General features: G+C 45.1%; 1 protein-coding gene across 4 annotated transcripts in view; it reads left to right on the top strand.

Annotated features, from left to right (window-relative positions):
- Positions 1 to 16,960, top strand: part of LOC119390133 (scoloptoxin SSD14) — a 134,123-nt gene that overhangs the window by 99,529 nt on the left and 17,634 nt on the right. The window contains exon 2 of one of the 4 annotated variants that reach the window (XM_037657692.2): positions 15,008 to 15,105. The exons of the other annotated variants lie outside the window; for them this stretch is intronic. Coding sequence (XP_037513620.1) covers positions 15,017 to 15,105 — 89 coding nt within the window. The 5' untranslated portion in view covers positions 15,008 to 15,016. The remainder of the gene's footprint in view (positions 1 to 15,007; positions 15,106 to 16,960) is intronic. 4 annotated transcript variants of the gene reach the window in all.

Below are 16,960 nucleotides of genomic sequence, written 5' to 3'. Positions count from 1 at the left end.
AGCGTTACCGTGTTTGCGTGGTTAACGTAGTGTACGTAAAACATGGCGGTGGTTTTGGACGCCCGCTTCGAACTGAATTTAGCGTTGATGTGGACGGATTCACTTCTTTCACAGCAAGCGACTGTGTAGAATGGCTTCGCTAGCCTTCAGGTAGCTTCGACGCCCGAGTATTACGGATAACTTAGCGTAGTTTTTGAGATCGCTTCCTATTTCGAACGTCCCTAGGCCTAACTAGGATCAGGACGTCTTGAGGGGCTAGTTGGTTCATACTATGCAGGAAAATTTGCGCTAAACTAGACCAGTTGGTAGTGTGCGCTCGATCTGTTGAAGTGTTCCGTCTTTGTGTTGTCCTTTTCGAGTTTAGTGCAAATTTTCCTGCCTAACTAGGAGTAAACAAATCTGCAACGTAAACATTTTCACTTTTTGTGCGTGGTTCATATCTATTTACTTTTATTGTTGCTAAAAAAAGTAGTAATATTGCCTCGTGCGGGGATTCTCAGTTCTTTTTTTTTACTTTTTTAATGCATTCACCTTCCTCCAGGTGGCGCGACGATCCCAGCTTGGACACGTTCCGTAAACCATCCCGTAAACGTTACCCGCTAAACTAAAACGCGCTGTCGGCAACGAACGTTTGCGGCACGGTAACGCTATTCCCTTAACCCCCGCTATCACGCTAACGCTAAACTTTAACTGTCTATTAATGAAAATCAGTTCTGCGGAATCCCGCAAGATGGCGGAAGGGTTAAGAAAGAGAAAATAGATAGGGTGGTTGTCTATTTTCCCTTTCTTAACTGTCTATTAAGTGCCAAACAACTGTTTCGAGTGCACTGCGGATTTGTGTTTTGCGACGAATTCTCATTAATCGCTTAGGAAGTGAGATGTAATGGGTTAACCGTTGACAGCAGCTCCACTAATCACTGCCTTGCCGCGAAGTAAATAAAGAAAAAGAAAACATATGAAGATCCGAGTAGTTGTGAAAGTCGGCGCCTGAACGCCCCATACGCTTTAGCACTGTATGGCTGGAGGATGTAGTTAAATGCAGTTGAAGGGTGGACGTTCGCTACGTTGTTGTTGCTGAACAGATGCGCCAGTTGGTCACAAGGGCAGCCCTGTTATTGTGGTAGTCGGGACGCTTGCCTTGCTTTTTATTTCCCTTTTATTTAGCATGCTATTCTTTGTGCTGTGTTATTAGAGAAACGCGGGCTTTTCTGGATCATGTGGTTGTTGTGTAGTCGTGGCCGCAAACGATGTGTCATACTGTAGAGATGATAATGCACATCATGATGAGGATATTTCACAACATGGAAGCGGGGAATGGGCTATGAATGGAGTTGTCTGTATGCACAGCCAATTACAGGAAGGTAAAAGGAAAGAAGGAATAGACGGAAGGACAGGGAGGTTAGCCATTTCTTAGACAGGCTGGTTACACTGCGCTGGGGTAACGGGGTAATGGTAATGCAAGATAACAGAAGATGACACTACCAAAATAGCAATGTTGCAAAAACGGGAAAATGTGAAAATGTGATTAAATATAAACGAATTAGACGTAACTCTCACTTGCACGATTTAGAGGGCAACTAATTGCTGTGTCGGAATAGAAAGAAAAAAAAAAGATCTATTACGTTTTGTAACTTGACTGAAACGAGAAACATCGACAGACTGCGGAGTATTATGGCTAAATGTAGTACTTTGACACCAAGAAAGAGAGATTTAAATAAAAAGTCAAACGTCAGCTGATTTTACGAGAAAGCGGAGCTTCGAGGAGCCTTTTGTTCTTGCGTAGCAAAGCGGCGACAAACTGAAATGAAGCAAAGATAAATAAATTCGATTCAACCACTGAAATAACAGCGAACATGGTCCAAACTGCGTAAATATACAAGTTTACGAGGTGATGCGTCAACGTAGCATTGTAAACGACACTTCGAGTTTCCTAATGAATGCTTGACATGGTTTTTCATCTTTTCTGTTTCCTTTCATTATGCCCTCAAGCTGTCTATTATCTTGAGTGTTTCTACGCTATATTTCTAACACAAAGGAGGAAAGGGTGACATGCGACAAGCATCAGCGCGAACTTTCAACTGTTTGTTGTTCGCGGACTGAAGTAAGTAAGATATATATATATATATATATATATATATATATATATATATATATATATATATATATATATATATATATATATATATGTATAAATGGAAAAAAAGAATTACACCATCTCCCACTAAAGGGAACCATGAGGGGAAGCGAAGCAGCGCCTTAAAGCAGCGCCTTAAAGGTCGACTTAAAGTTCCGTTCATCCCGGGCACCTTGCCCGATGTTAACGCGTCCTTGCAAGTGGAGGACACCATGAATTCACTGTAGTTGCTGCTGCTGTTACTCGTCCCGAACTCTTGATGGAGCACGCCACGCGGGTTCATCGCGCGTCTGCAGAATATCGTTCCCCGACGTCATCACGTGATTGCTGAGAAAGTGTAAGGGGGAGAGGCCACAGCGTCTTACCCAGCCCCTTACACAGGCCCGAACGCGCTAGCGCGTGCCAGCGCGTTCTGACTAGGATACAACGCATTGGTTCATCGCGCGTCTGCAGAATCTCGTTCCCCGGCGCCATCACATGATTGCTGAGAAAGTGTAAGGGGGAGAGGCCAAAGCGTCTTACCCAGCCCCTTACACAGGCTCGAACGTGCTAGCGCTCGCCAGCACACATGGTTTTGTCTGCGTTACGTCAAGCTAGGACAGCCACGGCCGGTCTTCGCTCGCGCGCCTCTAGACTGGCCATGGGACAGCATACGGCAGCCCGGGACCCTAAGGTGGTCTGCAGGTATCATCATCAAGGCGGTCGAAGAACAAGAGGAAGAAGACTTCTCCTTGGCGCGAGCGCGCGCACAGATTGCTATGCTAGGTGGTAGAAAGCGGACGGTCGCCAATAGAACTACGGACACAGCCCCGAGCAAAAGCGGCTTCGCATTTAAAACTGAAAATAGAAAATGAAAATGAAAGTCGTTTAACACATTTGCGTTCGCAAAGACAATGATTGCTTAATCTAACAAGCGTTAGTGAACTTAAGAGATGAATCAGTAAGCGCCGCAGAAGTTGGCCTAACCTGATCCTGCGGGTAACTTTTTTTTAAAACATGAAATATGCTTCATGGTTTGACTTATTAAGCGCATGCAGACGAATACAAAAAGGGAAGGCAACAGGACACGCTTAATAAGTCAAACCATGCATTTCAACCAACTAGCCCAGTTGACAATTCTCTTGAAATATGTTTCACCTTATCCTCAGTGTTAGAAACAGAGCGCAGAAATCCTGAACAGAGCCTTATCAACTAACTCAAGTTGAAGCCCTTTGAACGACCTTCTTGGTGTGCCTGTTTGTTTTCATATTCATGATTGTAAGCAGGAGAAGTAAGCGATAAGCGGTACACTTGTGTGAAACTTGCAGAATCGAACCCAGATTTTCCAGTAAAGGTGTCGTTTTTTTTAAGCGGTTGCATTCTGAATTTATTTCCCTGTAACAAGGAAATTGAAAACCTTGAAACGGTGCCGGAATATCTAGGCACTGTTTCATGTTCGCGGAAATGTCAATTTGGCACGAATTTATACGTTCGGTGTCACATTTTCTTGTCTCAAGACACTGGGTTAAACATGCATATAACGTATGTATCTAGCTTTAGTTAACTTACCTGTTTATTGATTAAGCTTTGCATAAACATAGACTATATTATGCCATTTAACTCTAGCATATACGAGTCGGTTCCATAGCCATTCTTTCGAGAACAGCGGGAAATCACCTTATTTGTTTCGTACAACGCCTGAAAAGATGGGCCAACGACGATTGAGTAACTATCTACAATGTTAAAAATTAGGCCAGAAGCGTTGCACATTCACCCCAAATTACTCGCGACGCGCCTCGCATGTCGCCGAAATGGGAACTTTGTACCGGGTCCAGTTTTCACGAACTCGAAGATCCATATACAGAAGACAAATGTAACGTCGAATAGCTTGACAGGAAAATGAGAATTCAAGAAAACGAGATTCAAGATTCAATATTCAAACGAGAATTCAAGAGAATTCAAGTGCAGCGAGAGACATGCCTGCGGGAAGCGGAAGGCTTTCGCGCGTTCACGGCTCGAGCTACGAACTCTGCCTCTCGCGTTCGTGAAGTTGAGCGCATTGCTACCGAACCGGCTGCCATACACACAACGAAGCAGGGCCGAAATGGTCGTACCTTTGCCGAAGCAACCCGGCAGCAGGACGCCGCGCGAGAAATAGGAGGTAGTCATCGACCCAAATTTCTTGAGTGAGGCTGATGAGGTAGGTGATATTGAAGATATTCGGCGCAACTGAGCATTGACTCGAAAAAAAATTCACAGCATATCCACGGGTGAATGACGAAGAGCTTGGGCGAAGCTCCTGAAGCAATCATGGTTACACCGTGAAATGTTCAGTGGTTTCGCCCAGCAGTAATCAAAGCGATAGCCCAGTACATCATCAAAGACGTGACAAACACTGTATATATTTATACAAGAAATTTTATTAATCGTAAGTGGTAGCTAGACGTGGCTTCCGTTCCCCCTTCATTATAACGGCTTTATGGTCGGTGTAGTGATGGATCGGTAATGGGTCGTAGTGGGATGTTTGCAAAGACGAAGTAGTGGGCAGTTTGCAAAGGTGGCTTCCGTTCCCCCTTCATTATAACGGCTTTATGGTCGGTGAAGTAATGGATCGGTGATGGATAGTAGTGGGATGTTTGCAAAAACGAAGTAGCGGGCAGTTTGCAAAGGATCGGTGATGGGTCGTAGTGGGATGTTTGCAAAGACGATGTAGTGGGTAGTTTGCAAAGGTGGTTACGTCGGACAACGGAGACGTGGCAAGGTTAGACTAAGAGGAGCTTCGCCCCTAAAACACACTCACATTCACGTACGCTTCCACTCAAGAACACACCCCACACAAGTGTGTTCCGGAGTGGAAGTGTGAGTGAATGTGAGCGTAATTTTCGAGTGAATTCCAAGTTGCGCCGAATATCTTCAATATGACAAGTGACCAATAACCCAACAACAAGTTCTATTAAGCTACATGATGAGGTGATAAATGACCATGCCACGGGTGTTGGTCATGGTCATCGATGTTAGTCGTCGTGATGGAGATGTGCCACTAGGCGTCAACGTGGGTGCATCCTCGTCAGACGGTGCCATATTGGCCAAATACTGATCCTAGGGCTTCCGTAAAGGCAGATTTCACTTTCGTGTTATATCGATTCATGTGACAGAGGAATCAACCACACTCTTTTTTTCTTTGTGGCCAACGTTGTTATGGCGATGATCGTCTTTTGAGACAGAGGGACGGACGGACGGACAGTCCTCTCATTGAGTCGGCATTGAAATGCTTACGCACTCGAAAACTGTACAGACTCAGATCGCACACTACATCATAGGCGTGCTCATGAGGAGGGGGGGGGGGCGCCCCCCGTAGTTACTTAAGAGGGGGGCGGGGCGCAAAGTCTGCCCCATACATTGACTTAGTAGGGAGGGGGAGGGCGCTGTGATGAACCTTCACCTCCCCTCCCCTTGATGAGGAACCCTGCGTACGCTACTATATTATGGGAAACCAACAAGCTGTCCCTTGGAAGGTATATTGCAGATCTTGTGGACACTGTCTTCTCGATTTACCTTTCGAGTATTACAAGAAAAACTACCTCCGAACAACCCTCTTCGAAGTTTACCATGCAGATGTACGCTTGCGTCGCTGATTTTAGATAGAAAAAGTGAATGAGCCGACATGGTTTATGAGATATGCTGTCATCAGCACGCAAGCAAAATTTTTGTCAGAAACGACGAACTCTTGTTTTCCAATATTCCTGGTATTCGCGTCAGCGTATATCGAGCAATGACGTTTCGAACAAAACCAGCTGGCACATCGCACTTCTGTGCGGGGAGCTGATATTTATTCTCAGGCTGTAAGTTACTATGGTTTCATTGCGACAAAATGTACATGTGGCTTCAGCGCTAGCTTACCGTTGCGAAGGTAAGCGTTAAAGGTGGTGAATTATTCTGCGAGTATTCGAACGGAAACATGCAGCATACGGGAGCTGTGCTCATGCGCAATGGCTGTTTCAGGCAAATCGTTTCACTGGCCGAAAAACACTTGGGAGGTCAATAGGTATTCCATGTGCTTGAGCTTGTAGTGCACCAAGTCAAGTCTCGTATGTGCTGGACCAGACATGAAAGTTGTAGAGCAGAAATTGCAGGAAGAAGTATGTGTGTAGCACTGATGGGGAGCGCAAGCGGTCTCGCCGATTTTCTATGAGTGAACTCGAATATATCTTTAATTCTATCTAATCCGATTATTCCTAATGAATAATTCACGTGGAGACACCATCTAAAATCACCATCAGCAATTAGATTTAGAGATCGGCGGGACGATGGTGGCGGTAAAATTTTACTAAGGCGAAATCCTCAGATGCCTCATCAAACGCAAAATTTTAACGTCGGCGTCCCGCGTCGGCGGCGTCAACACAAGCGATGCGAGAAATCGTCATCACTTGGTGACGTCACAATATAACGTCATCATGACGTCACGTAACGTGACTTCGCATGATGACGTCATCACACGACATCGACGCTTGGTCAAAGGTGGGCCTATCCCTGAGGCAGTGCAAAACCACGTGAGGTGCAGAAAGCTTGCAAGGCCTCCGATCCCTGAGGCAGTGCGAAACCATATTAAATGCAGAAAGCTTTCGGAGGGAGCGGGGGTGAATCATCACTGTGGCTGAAAAGAAGATGTTTCACCTTCGACTCATCAGGCGAAAGCATAAGAGACACTGTCAATTTTTTTCTTCGAAAATATCGGTGTGCCTTTGCGCAATTGCCTGGCTGTAAATTCGTATAAGGTATACATTTAGGTTCTTAACTAAGGTTTGTCACACCGGTCATGTCTTACGGGATGCCGGTTGAATAGAGCGTAATTTGACGCTAGCGAAAGTGGAAGATGAGAGGAAAAAAAAAAACGAAGTTGCTCGAGCACAAGATGGCTAGATGGAGTTCTTCAGGACACAGGTGAACACCTCGGTGAGCTAAAAGATCTTGCATTAACTAGAGAAATCGCGGACCTTTATACTTTATATACTCACGTTGTCCTTAACGACTCGATGGCACTTAGTTACAACAACAACAACAACAACAACAACAACAACAACAACAACAACAACAACAACAACAACAACAACAACAACAACAACAACAACAACAACAACAACAACAACAACAACAACAACAACAACAACAACAACAACAACGTGTTATTGGCTGCAGGTATTCATTTAGTGATATTTGCCTTAGATAACAGGTATTCATTAAGGTTGTGTGAAACAAAGAAATGAGCCCTCAAAATTCATCCCTTCTTTCATTCAGCTCGTATACGAAAGTATACTGGTGTCAATGTTTCTATTATAAAGTCTCTTGCGTGTACTTGTGGCAATGACCACGGCTTAAATATTGTCTACTTGCAGGAAAGTGTTCTGTAAGGACGAAGATAGCTCTTATTAAGAGATATCTCATTGAAACACTTGACTTCTGCGGTCTCAAGATCTTGTAGAATGGTTTCGTGGGTAACGTCCTTCCTTTTACATGTGAGCTCAGTGCCACCTGGAGACGGCTTGACGGATTTTGTGGCTGTGGTCAACAAAATTTCTGCGCTACAAAGACGCATGGGGCTATAATCAAATGCCGTTCGCGTCCAAACACAAAATACAAGTGGTCGGAACCGGGAAGGGGCGCTCAGTTACGTAACAGGCGATGCCGTGTAGGCTGCTCACACCGGCAGCAGAAGCACGTTGTTAGCCTTGTAATCTAAGCCGACTTAATATATAACCAACTAATAGGCATCCGATGCCGCAGGCGTGTTAAAACGAAAACAAGCGGCAAGATTTAATCTGGCTTTCAATCGTGCTTCCTGTAACGAACATCGCCGTGAAGTGTGGCAACGAAATATACCGGGTACAAGTTCGGAGAACAAAGGTCGAGGTCGTGTACGTGGTTACGAATCGCTGTAGTTGCGTGCATCCTCACGTGGCATGCGGATGGCATTTAGAGGGAAACCATGGTAGATGCGAAAAGCCTTGAAGATGGCTATCATGTTTACGCTTTATTCCGTGCGAAAGAACGTGCTGGCGATGTGCGTGCATGCGACCGTGCTTCAGGCGCATATATATGGCTCTATTTTTATATAAAATTGGCACTCATTCTCTTCATCTAGCTACGACGCTAATCAGGTGATTCGTTATGCATAGTTGCGTGGCGTGCGGACAGCGTGCATTTCGTGTTTCGACTGAGTTAGAAGGAAATGCCTGGCTTTGAACCTCGCTGTTTATATTCAGAGCGGGCGATAAAACCACGTGCGCACCGCGAGAACGATCTCTCGGCCTCCGCTGTTTGAAGATCTCGGTAGAGTTAGGAGAGGGATAATGAATGCCTCAGAGAGGTTTTTCTGGTAGCGCAAATTGTTTACGATTAAAATTCTTTTTTCCAAGCTTGAATCATGGGTCACATTTAGCGACATTCATAATGATAATATCCATTTACTGCCACGGTTCCTTTTCAAATATTTGTGAAAGATGTCAGCTCGCAAGATCTTGAGCTAGCGAGCTCGTAGATATTGTCGAATAAAGAGAAAGATACGCTAGAATTTCACGAGCTACGCAAATGCGGACAATATTGGCGCGCCCCATATTCAGTTTTCCAAGACCTCTTTGAACGACCGGTCGTTGCAGAACGACGGAGACCGAAACAGAGCGAAACTAGGAATGGAACACAGAGTTCCACCGTACGAGAATTGTTTTGTATCCCTAAACTACTAACGTGGAACGCTTTTACGGTGCCCGTTGTTATTCCGCATGGACGACCATAGTTGGAAATAAGATTCTGATTGAGGCATTTATGCATTCGTTACGAGTTGGAACGATGCCATTCTATTAGAGTGCTACAACTGTGAACGTTGTAATGACGACAATAAGATAAAATTAGTAATCTCATTTATAGCATAGTGCAGCCGTACTCTCAAGCCAAATGGACTCTTACTAACTCCTGAAGTTACCTGTCAGCGCTAGCGCTAGCGAATGGCTTTCTGGGCTGAGAACGCCGCCTACTTCGGGCGAAGAAAGAATGCTTTCTCGCTGTTTCATACAATAAACGCTTATTCCTCCTTCTACTCCTCCTTGTCCTCTCTCTCTCTCTCGTTCTCCGTCTCTGTAATATCTACTTTCCGATTAGGATCGATAGTCAGAATTGGGAACGGAGTACAGGTTTCTTTCTAAAACATGTTTAGACAAAATTCAGACGAATAGCATCAAAGTGTGCGTATCTAGTATAATAGAAGACAATTTCCAGCACTATGTGATCTACTATTGACGAGCGGTAAGTTGTCCCAACTCGCTTTTTCACTACAGCGCGGCTTATGGAATCGAGAGCGTCTAAGTGCGTTTAGGATACATGGTAAACGATTCAAAGTACAGAGAGCTCTAAGCTGTCCCGCTCGTGAACCGACCCGATGGTTTAAAGTGCGATGTTCGAAACAAAATTCAGGAACCCTTGCCCTATCGTGAAATTTCTTTCTTTCTTTCTTTCTTTCTTTCTTTCTTTCTTTCTTTCTTTCTTTCTTTCTTTCTTTCTTTCTTTCTTTCTTTCTTTCTTTCTTTCTTTCTTTCTTTCTTTCTTTCTTTCTTTCTTTCTTTGAGTACACATGAGGCCAACTGCGCCTACGCAGTTGGCATAGTGCCTAATGACTCATGTTCCGGTGCCGGCGCCGGAACTGTACCTCATAACGAGGTTCGCTTGAAAAATGCGTGGCTTCCGAGATTGGTTCCGGCAACGCTCTGTTGCTACGGCCGTCCCATTCGGCGCGTTCCCAACAGGAGGAGTGTAATTCTGTCAGTGCCTCAACCCACTGCGAGGTGGCGGCCTTATCCTAAGCCTCGCTTATAGCATCCATCCATACTAAATATAGCTCTGCGACACTCGCCTGGCTGTCACAATGCGTTCCCCGCTCACCCCGTGAGAAATCACGGCGAGGCTAGAGGGGAGACACGACGCGCATCGCGTTTCCCTTCGCGTTTCTAGCCTGGCCTTGGTGTGATCGTTTTGTGAACTCTAACATTCCGCGGAATGGATGGTAGAACTTTATTTAAAACAACTTATGTAAATGTGGTAGGGCCCCTAGACGTCCGGGCGCCCCATGGCCGATACCTCTAGGCAGGCCCGGTCCACCAGCAACATCTGGTCATCGCGTCAGCGGCCCGAAGAGCAGCCTCCCACGAGGAAGCAGAAGGGTTTGGAATAGGATGGCGACCTTAGCCCAAGGTCAGCGTCCAATCAACGACGCTCATGCCGCAGCTAATTTCGGAGGCCACGGAAAAATGTTTGATTACTCAAAGTACGCTACTATGGGAAGCGGTAAGCTGTGCCTATTAAAGATGGCGAACGTTGACTGACAGGAGCTATGTGTTGGCTTGTGTAAAAACGATTTGCTTGCAATACATCTGCGAAGAGTACTGCCTCAAGAGTGTGATCAGAAGGAATGGTTAACAATTTAGAGTACCACATATATTCGACTGGAGAGCAGTTAGTTGTCCCTACTTAAGGCATGGAGTGTTTAGAAAAATTTATTATATCACAGACGGCTAACATCAATAACATAACATTCCTGTATGTGAGCTCTATTCAAATTCGAAGCACGCCACTGTCACATAGCTGCTTTAATGCTCGAAATTGTCCCACAGTCTAGCTCATATTTTCTAGTAGGTGATATGGAAACGATCTTTGTTTAATTAAACGAACACATCATATTGTTAATGGAGACAAGTAGTGTTGATAGGCGACTCTGACACTTTTATTCTACGTTGAACTTAGCACTCTGAATTTTTGAAGAACATGGAATGGTTGTGTGCTTGAAGCTATCTTCAAGAGTAAAACAGTATTCGCATTTCCTAGCGATCGCTTGTCATCCTCTGGTCCACTGCAGAGCTCGTCCGTGACTCACGACAAATTATGAGCGACTATTGCCCGTCGAAACAGACGAAACAGCGCTCGGCATTGACGGTGATTTTATTAAGGCGAAGGCCCTAGGTGCCTCGTCAAACGCGAAATATGACCGTCGGCGTCAATACGAGGCATGCAAAAATTATCACGTGATGACGTCACCATATGACGTCATCAGGACGTCACAGGTCGCCAAAATGTGTGACGTCATAGTCGCGGCGCTATGATGTCACATAAGGTGACGCCTCACGATGACGTCATGACATGACATCTCGCTTGGTCAAAGGTGGGCCGATCCCGGAGGCACTGCAGAACCACGCAAGGCGCAGAAAGCTTCCAATGTCTCCAATCCCGGAGGCAATGCAAAGCGAGATCGGGTGCAGAATGCCTTGAGGGGGAGAGAGTAGAGGGAGATCAATACAATCGACTCAGAAGAAAAAGATGGCTTTCGCCTTCGAGTCGTTTTAGGCAGATGCATCAGGGACCACGTGACATTTAATCAGTGCATCAACGAGCTGTATACACAGTGGGTTTTTAGTGGAATGAGCACTGAGTGGCATTCTTGTTTCTCTTCTAAGCACTTCCGGTAGTGCACTTACTTCCGGTTTTCTGAATATCCATAAAAAGTCTGCTTAAAAATCGCAATCCACGGTTCTGCTTCAATTGAACATTTATATTGAATACATATCATATCGAGCATCAGCTTACTTATGAGCAGTGTTGTATGCGTTACCGCAAAAAAGTAACTAAATACGTTACTCGTTACGCTAACAAAAAAGGAACGCGTTACCGCCCTGCGTTACCCATAAAAATGTTAACGCGTTACCATTAGCGTTACCGAAAAAAAGTAACGGACGTTACTTCTGCCGTTACTCCATAGTCGGATATTATAATCATTGCATCTTCGCTGCAGGAACCCACAATAAGAATTTTATAAAGCCCAAAGTACTGATTTAACCAGAATATTTTGCACAAATGTGCCGTTTCTTGGCACTACTGTATATAGCGGTCTGAAGTTGCCTGCACAATTATATTTGATGGCTTCTAACTCTGCGTCGCATGTTAAGGCCTTTTTTCTCAATGTGACATTAAATATAAAACGATCGATGTCACCGTCAACGCTCTCCTCAAAGAAAACATCACTGAACAAACTTGCAGTAAATATAACGGCGGGCTTCTACTAACAAAATTAATGGGCAAACTTGCAGCAACAAAAAATGCTTAAATGACATAAATCCGGCAAAAAGTATTTGCGCGCAATTTTCTTTTTTCAATTGAACCTACATAATTAACGCAATAAATTGCTACTGTGCATGTGAAGCTGTTCAGGGCCAGCCTCGCTTCCTCAGGAATTCAATAGCCAGAAAGCTAATCGCAGCTGCAGATAGCAAGACGCAAAACTAGTTTTGGAAACGAAGTTTATAAGCAGTGTCAAAGTATATTGCACGATCAACTTCCTAATGTAACTGCAACTTCCTGAAGAAGCAGTTGCATTTCAAAGCTGCAATCGGACAGCTTGCCTCGTTTCTTGGTGAATACGTCCGCACCTACGTAAGCTAAATAGGCGCTCGACGGACACGCTTCGTGGTACTCCTGTATTCACTTTCAGAAAAAGCTGGTGAACGCGCGGGTTTTTCTTGAACCCATTCAGTGCGATGTAATGATGCACCGAAGGTACCGATACAGTCGTTCATCTGCAGTTGGCAATGTTGTTTAGAATGCATTTCCGAAGAAGTCATCGTTGAACTAAGGGAGGCCGCTATGCCCCGATTCTTCATCTCCGCAAGCCAAGAAAATCTCAACAGCTCGCTTTTTACGGTTACGAAGGACCGCATTTCGCTTCGATTCATCGACGATCAACGACAACTGAACCTCGATAGCGCGGTAGCCGAAACTAACAGATACATATAAGAAATTTCGATAATTTGCTCCCAAATGCAATGTTCCACGCGCAACGAAGGACCCCGCGCGTGGTCACTTTGTCAACGGTTGGCGGGCCGACAGCAGTCCGCCACTGCGACGAAATAACATCGGGGAGAGCTCTGGGAAATTAGCTCGTACGAGACGAAAAAAGTTAGTGTAAAGTTTGAGATCATTGGAATAAAAAGTAACGAGTAACGTCACACCTCGCGTTACCGAAAAATGGTAACGTAAATACGTTACCCGTTACGGTTCCAAAATAGTAACGAGTACATTACTAAGTTCCTGAAAAAAGTAACGCGTTACCGGTAACTCCGTTACTTGTAACGCGTTACCGCCAACACTGCTTATAAGGTAAGGCCCAAATAACTGTCGGGATAAATAATGAAAATTAAATGATTGAGTTCACTGAAAGTTCGTAAGCAGCTGAGATCGTTGAGGCACCTGGTGGAGTTGACATCAACAACGCGCTTTTTTCTACATGGCCTCTGAACTATGTTTCGGCAACCTAGTACAAAATTGATGGTTCCGGTTCACGTAAAGTGTTACATATTAAGGGTTAGAGGCTTAGATGCCTAATTGAACGAGGAAGTGACCGTCGACGATGGCAGCGGTGTAATCAAAGATTACGACTTGATGTCGTCATCATGTGATGTCAGTTATTAGCGAGGCTTGTGACGTCACTTTGAGGTCGCATCAGATGACTTCACGTGATGACGTCATTACACGCTCAAAGGTGTGCGCTCTAATTGCGTTCGAATGAAGGAAGAGTTTCGAGGGGTTTGTCTAGGCGCTCAAGTCGCGCCCCGGTCCAGGGGAGAAATGGAACAACGAGATACATACACATGCAATGCAACAGGCTCGCAAACTTGATAGGAAACACCAAAATAGTCGAGGCACGCTGCTTGACGCTACGTGCGACAGGACCTGCCAAGGTTTCGGAGGAGCCGATACGTTACTCTCTCTTTTGAGAGGTACTTCGTCCTCTATGAACAACGGTACAATTTGCCAACCCAGGTGAAGTCGTTGGAAACTTACAGATACATGTTTATGTATAACAGGTTGTTCGAGAAGCCGCGCGATCGCGACTGCTGGTACGAGTCCTGCAACTTGTCGTCGGAAGGCACTGAAAAGCAGTCGGACGCGGCTGTTCGCACAACATGTAGTACCACAACCGAACTGAATGGGAAAAGATGGGATATCAGAGTACCGAATAAGCAACGCCACTATAGGCTGCTTCGAATAAGAGTGGAATATAAATTGCCAATTTCGCCTACTACGTACCACGCACATCGAAGGCGCGATGTAAAAAAAAAGAAGAATAGCAGACGTACACGGTGCCAACTCAAAAGTGAAAATTGTGCTGGCACTAAATGTGGTATAAGCAACGTGATCGTTTTCATGCGTTAGCATCATGTGCTGTCCCATGCGTGTGACATATTTAACATGTGCAGTTAAATCTGGCACTGTACGTGTAATTTGCACCACATTTAGGGACATATTGCAAAATATCAGCGTTAAAAATCTTGTAGCGTCTTGCTTTATTCGGGGATTTGAAGTGACAAAACCACAACCTAATTATAGGTTGTACAGAAAATATTTTGAGCACATAAGTTTCTTTAAGCTCGGTGGTGGGCATGAATGGTTGCTACTTCTGACGATTTTCCAAACTTTCTCAATACCTAAGATTCCGAGCGTGCACAGGTTCACTGGTATAAGTCCACTAGTACAAATAAGATTGCGCGCGCTATTTCACTTGTAACATTGTAACATGGTCCTTATTCATGATTCTGCTAGTGCTTCTTCCAGTGAAATTCGGTTATGCGCTTGAGGAATTGCCGCGCTATTCCTGTGTTTGCGTGTATAGCGCCGGGCATTCGCAGTTTCTTCCTATACTTTAGCATCGAAAGAAAGGTATTAATATTGTATATGCCTGTCAGTGTGAATTCTCTCATAGGTTGTTCTGAGGTTCGTGCAATATAGTCACGCTGTGAGTTAACGACGCCTTGACTGAGAGCGTCCACCACTTTTCTTTCTTTTTTCCTCTGTTGGAAACAGTGATCTGCCATGTCGCGTCCAAGGTATCGCGGCGACCAGGAAACGACTTACGAGCCGCTCTTTCCAGAGGAAGGCAAGCCAGAGACACCTGCGCCGAAGTATACCTTCACTGACTCGATAACATATAGTTGTCTAGGCTCTCGTTAGGACCCAACGTATCTCGTGGTTGGCTTGAGGCATCAATTTAGATGATACGCTACGTGGATTTATCAGCGCTATTGAGAGCCCCGGGATGATGCTGCGGGTGCCTGATAAGCGATATCTGTTGGCTGAGAACCCGCATACGATGCAAACGGTAAAACGTGTCTGCTCATTCGAAGGTTAATCACGAATTCTCACTAACCTATCAACCTGAGTCACAATGCTATTTCGTATTAATTTCCGTGGGCTCAGAACTACCACTGTTGCTAAGGGTTCATGTGAATTTTTGAGCGAAGCTTGTAAACTTGTGGAGATAAGCTGATCATTCTTTCACGTAGCTGTCAAGCATACTCAAAACACATGGGAAAAATGTATGCATAACTATGCAACACGCCGAAAATGTACTGAATCCCTCGGCTGGAGTAACGGTGGGCGTGTTCTGCTTGTTTCAGGCATTGCCATTTTGACAAGTAGCGACAGCAGTCGCATTAAAACGCGTTGCAAGTCTGCAGGAACGCTACACTCGCCGCGACTGCGGGCCTTTCGCGCTGAAGTTCGCATTTAGAGGTACCTCGCTTGGCTCGAAGAAACATGCCTTCATCGCATGAGGTTTAACGTGTCGGTGGCCCCATAAACACAACTTAGCACGACGGGTTTATATTCAGTGCTCGGACATTACACAAGCGACGTTTATAAACGGAATGACTGAATTCCCACTATCGCTGAGTCATTTAATATGTTTGTTGCGATACTTACATGTGGTAACTCAACTGAATTCGAATATAACCCGCGATAACTTTACCTGCTTGAGGACAGTTCACGCTACACGGGTTCAGTCGCGTTTTTTTTTCTGCAAATATCCTTCCACTTGCTGCGTTGCTGTTGACCAACATGCGAAGTAGAGAGCGAGTGATGTTTGGCTGTTTCTGACACGTTATTGGCACATGCTGGTACACTACCATGCTCATACATAATAGCCTTGTGTAATGCCTTCGAGCCTTCAACGTGATAACAAATGAAATGAAACGAAAAGATCGAAATACCTTCTATACTGCATGCAAATTTCCTATTGCATGCAGCGTACTAGTTGACTCATACGTTCCCAGGAGATCGGCAACAAATTGTTAGTACGTTCCAGAAGTGCCCAGGAACTTTTCATTAAAAGATGCAACCAGGAATCGTGGCATGTTGTGTTTACTAGACATTTGCTATGGAAACCGTGAAGCTCCCGCGAAGTTTTTTCAAGAAGTATTTTTTCAAAATTTCGTACGCCAGAAATATTTTTTTTGTTAGGGGCGGGGGGTGGGTTGTGGGGTTCAACCATACTTTATGTATGTTCGTGCGTGCGTTTGTATGCGTGCATGTGCATATATGCACATGCAAAATTTATAAGATTTCAGAGGTAAGGGGGGCGGCTTTAACACTCCCCCCCTTCCCTGCCTACACCAATGATGGCAACACTGTACTGTGTTGTCGTGTTTCTTTCTGTAGTCTATGCTTGCTTCGCTGTTTGGGAGCCGTTTTATACAATACGATGAATTATAGCCAGCTGGCCCGACTAGCCTTCTTGCCGGCAGCGCGTATAATTTAGGAACTGACTACAGCGAGGGGGCTTGCCACTTTAGCAATCAATCATGTTATCGTGATGGGGCCGTAGTTATCACAAACGTGCGACGGCCGAACCGTCTGTTACGTGTGCCGACGTGACACGGACAGACTCGTGAAGCCTAAGGAATGCTGCTGTAGCCGAACCATATGTTGCGTGTGCCCAAGTGACAAGCAGCCCACTCAAGCTTCAAGAATTCCGCGTCG

Source organism: Rhipicephalus sanguineus, chromosome 4, assembly GCF_013339695.2.
Source record: "Rhipicephalus sanguineus isolate Rsan-2018 chromosome 4, BIME_Rsan_1.4, whole genome shotgun sequence".
Classification (NCBI taxonomy): Eukaryota; Metazoa; Arthropoda; class Arachnida; order Ixodida; family Ixodidae; genus Rhipicephalus; species Rhipicephalus sanguineus.
The sequence above is the reverse complement of the archived record's forward strand: the minus strand, read 5'-3'. Positions and strand labels throughout refer to the sequence as shown.